Source organism: Nannospalax galili, unplaced genomic scaffold (genome assembly GCF_000622305.1).
Source record: "Nannospalax galili isolate Female #2095 unplaced genomic scaffold, S.galili_v1.0 scaffold1478, whole genome shotgun sequence".
In the NCBI taxonomy this organism is placed as follows: domain Eukaryota; kingdom Metazoa; phylum Chordata; class Mammalia; order Rodentia; family Spalacidae; genus Nannospalax; species Nannospalax galili.
The window spans coordinates 50,878-55,512 of record NW_008340772.1 but is presented as its reverse complement, the minus strand read 5'-3'; the positions used below and the strand labels follow the sequence as shown (position 1 = coordinate 55,512).

Here is a 4,635-nt window from a genome sequence, read left to right as displayed (position 1 = left end):
TATTATTAAATATTAAAGGTAGAATGAAAACTATAAATGTTAAAATATATGGATGTGCAAAAAATGGCATACATATTTGCATCAATACATATTATATATGGAAAGACAGTAATTAAAATGAAATTTTGAAATTAAATTCTATATGTTAAATTAATGATTCACATGGTGAATTGAATTATAAGCAAATATAATTACTCTGTCATTAGTATTATAATATTGACCATTAACATTTTTTCAAAACTCATATGAAGATTGTTAGCAATCTATGCATAGACCATTGTATGAACTGATAGGGTTAGGAAGTACTGTGTTTGTATTAATAGATTATAATTATTTATCTTTTATTAACTTGAAAGTACAAAAATAAATTCAATATATAGGAAAAACTGCACAACTTTTATTACACAATGAATTTATCATGTACTTTATCTAGAAGATATACTATTATTCTTAACATTCGTATTAAAGGCATTCAAACTACTAAAATGTCCCTTGTGTTTACTGTTATCAGACACTAAGAACAAAATTAAAAGGATCATTTTTTAATGAATTCTCCACCTAGAAATAACTTCCTTAGTGCCCACTTAATGGTCTCATTCCTCAGACTGTAGATTACAGGGTTGAGTATTGGGGAAACTACTGTGTAAAACATAGAGAGCATGAGATCTAGAGAAGTTGTAGAGCCTGAGGTTGGCCTTAGATATGCAATGCCAGCTGTGAACAGAAAAAATGAGACCACACAGAGGTGGGGCAGACAGGTGGAGAAGACTTTAGACCGACCTTCCCCAGAGGGCATCCTGAGGACTGTGGAGAATATCTGGATGTAGGAGAGGCAAATGGCAGTGAAGCAAGCAGTTCCCACCACAGCCAGGAAAGCAGCCACTCCAGTCACTCCAAGGTAATCATTGGAGCAGGAGAGCTTGAGCAACTGTGGGACATCACAGAAGAACTGGTGGATTATTTTGGCCCTGCAGAATCTCATAGAGAATGTGGTTGCTGTGTACAAGGATCCTGAGATCCGTCCACTTATCCACACAAGTGTCACAGAACACCTGCATGTTCTGGGATTCATGATGATCTCATAGTGCAGTGGGAGGCAGATGGCCACATAGCGGTCATAGGACATCACCGTGAGAATGGCCACCTAAGCACAACCTAAGGATATGTAGAAGAAAACCTGCAGCACACACTGGGCATAGGAAATGTATCCACTGCCAGTCAGGGAATTGTGGATAGACTGGGGAACAGTGGCAGACAGGGAGGAGAGGTCAAAAAGGGAAAGGTGTTTAAGGAAGTAATACATTGGACATTGGAGCTGTGGGTCCAGCGTTGTGATGGTGATGATGATGAAGTTACCTGCCAAGCCCAACAGGTACATCAGCAAGAAGAGCCAAGCATATAGGATCTGCAGCTCCCTCTTGTCAGAGAACCCCAGGAGGCAGAAGCCACTCACTGTGGTTATGTTTCTCACAATCATGTTGACAATAGAAATTGTGAAAGCAGCTGGAAAATAAAAACATGAAATGAAACACAAAGAAAGCAAAAAAAAGTATGGCTTTAATTAGCACTGTTTTGTTCAACAACTAATGGCAGAGAATCTGTGTAGTTTATCAGTTGTGCACTTCATGTTCTTAAGCATCTGCAGTTGAAAATAAAGCAAAAATGTGAGAAGTGGGTTGACATTGGAAGGACAGTATTCACACCCGCAGTGTGTACCTCAGAAGTAGATGAGATTCATAGGGTTCTCCCTTTGTCATAACAGAGAAGACAGTTTGTATTTCCTGATCCACAGATATATCTTTGTTGGATGGAGATGGCCATTCACTCTCCCTCTCCAAAATGCCCCCTGGCATGTGAAGGCTAATCAGAGGCCAGTGTTGATGCTCCCTCTTCTGAGTGACACTTGTATTCTTGGCAACAAGTACACAAGACTATCTACCTGTGCTTTGATGGTTTTCTTTTCCCTGTGGAATCTCATGTTTCCGTGTGTCCAGGTCACTTATCAGATTAGAAAGGATGTCTGGTGGAATCCTCTTTCTCAAGGGCAGATCTTCCTCATGCTTCATAAAGCTGAGATAGCCATTTTTCCATCTCATGTCAGCCTCCTGGGGATAGCACAATCAATGTTCCCTTCTCACACATTTATTGTGAAGAGGCTTACCTGACGTCTGGGCACTATTGCCTACTCACAGTTCCTTGTTTGATTTAGACACAAAATCTGTATTTTGTCCAATATTCAGGTGACTCAGAGAATGAGACATAGAGGTGGGGGAAGAGGAGGAGAGGGGAACCAGAGTAGAAGAATGGACATTTAGGTGAGTATTTGAATTTTTCTGTCACACTTGAAAATATCAACATCTATTTTTTAAATAAATAATTTAAATATCAGGATCTAATCTATGTACTGAAATCTCATATTTATCCTTCTATAATTTTCTATTGTGTATTTATTCCTAACAAAATATCTAAACACAAAATGCAAACCTTGTGTGACTGACTGAGACAAAGTTTGCAATGAATTTTCTAATTCCAAGTTATTTTTTCTGTTTAATTTTCCATTGAATTTATGAATAACACTATTGTTTATAAATAATTTTGAACATTTAATATTTTGATCTTTCATTTTTCTACTGGTTTACATACAGACATGGAAGTGAGTTACCTCAATATATGTGTAGATTCCTTTCTACAAGATGCATAGCATCCTAAGTCCTTTACAATGTAAGTGTCCATGCACAAAGGAAGTTCAATATTTTCTCTAAATACTGAAAGAAAATAGAACTGTGAGGGGCCTTGAGGTTCATACCATATCTCTCATGTAAACTTCATATCCACATATATAAGGGTGTAGGGCCGTTGGGAGAATAGCCACATCTACAGTGAAAGTTTTCCATCAGAGCAGGAAATATGGAACTTTGTTTTAGAATATGCATACATATAAAACATTAATTGTTACCAATATGTTTTTTTCATTAAACATTCCTCATTTTAACATGTTTATATGAAATAAATATACACACTTGGTTTTTCTTTTATTTTTCAGTAAGGGGGGCATCCTTACAGCATAGAATCATATTCCTACCTTTGTAAACATTATTTAAAGGGTGTATAGAGCTGTCAGAAATTCCATGGAATCCTTTCTTCATTCATGATTTGAAAACTCATGCCACATGTGTTAGTATGTAGGTATTTCTCCAGGCTGACTAGCGAGTTCTGACAATTCCTGGTTACAGTCAGAGATTTTCAAAAGGTATTTCATCCCTTGGGTCAGGTTTGCATCAGGGTTTCTTTGGGCAAGTGGGATCATTGCAAATGAAAGCCTGAATTTAATGAACAGAACTCCCCATTTTCTTTCTATCCCCTGAGACATGAGCCATTAGAACTCCAGGTAATGGGAGAGGGAGGTAGTGAGCTTGGAGTATGTTGTCTCCAGCTCAGTGGTTCTCAGTTCCTATCTGACATGAGAGTCTGCTGGAGAGCAGGTGACATCTCATGGGCCTGAGCCCCACACTCAGAAATTTGATACATGAAGTCTCAGTTTACACTAGGATGCCCAGTGCCTGCCAGGCTTCTAGGAGCTGCTGCTAGTGCTCTGAGTACTACTGGTGGAGAGCAACTATATAAGTAATCCATGTATTTCTGAGACGTTATTAGGAAACTTAAACATTTATTAATGTGATTAATCCTTTAATGTCAGATTTCTAGAAAAACAGAAACAGTGTTTACTGCTATCCTTGAAATCGAGATGTGCATATTAATTTCACAGTATTCTCATCTACTAGGAAGACTCATGACAGTGAGTATAAACTAAGAAACTGTAAAATACAACTGGCTTTCAAAACTGAAATATGGACAGACAAAAAAGATCATTCAAAATTAAAAAAACTAGGAAGACTCATGACAGTGAGTATAAACTAAGAAACTGTAAAATACAACTGGCTTCAGAAACACTGAAATATGGAAAGAAAAAAAAGATCATTTCAAAATTAAAACCCTTTTTCTGTTCAAGTGGGAACAAGCTAAAATTCACTTTATTGCTTAGGTAATTTCTGAATTCTCTTCTATTGTACAGTTATTAAAAATATTTAGATAATAGTCATATGAACAGATATTTGTACAATTTATAATTTTTTAATTTACCCTATAGTTTCATTTAAGCGTTATGTTGTATACTAGTTATAATTTAAATATCAACAAACAGGTCTCAAGCTGTGGCTCAGTAGTTAAGAGCACTAACTGCTGTTGCAGAAGACTTGGGCTGGCTTCGAAGCACCCACATATTGGCTAACAACCATGTGTACCTTCAGTTCTAGGGCATCCAACCTCCACTTCTGGCTTGCGCAGGCATTTCACACATATGATGCAAGTACATATATGCAGGCATGCATGTAAAATGGTAATAAATTAATTAGTTAACTTAAAAAGAAATTTAAAGTGCATGTAAGATTTTATTCAGATTGAAATTAATCCTTACAATATCCCAGTTCAGCCCTGCATAGTTAGAATTTATTCCAAAATAGAAATCTTTGGAACCTATCATTCTTTAACTCCTGTAGTATAATGTCATTTTTTACATAAATAGAATGCCTGTTATGTTACGTCACAGTCACTCAAGAGTCTGTCTTTGTCCTCCAA

The 4,635-nt window shown here is 36.8% G+C and overlaps 1 protein-coding gene across 1 annotated transcript; it reads right to left on the bottom strand.

The window, feature by feature from the left end:
* Positions 1–535: 535 nt before the first annotated feature.
* LOC103736277 (olfactory receptor 14J1-like) lies at positions 536–1,477 on the bottom strand. Its single transcript, XM_017798868.1, is given in 1 exon segment — positions 536–1,477. A coding segment is annotated over 1 exon segment (942 nt).
* Between the last annotated feature and the right edge of the window lie 3,158 nt (positions 1,478–4,635).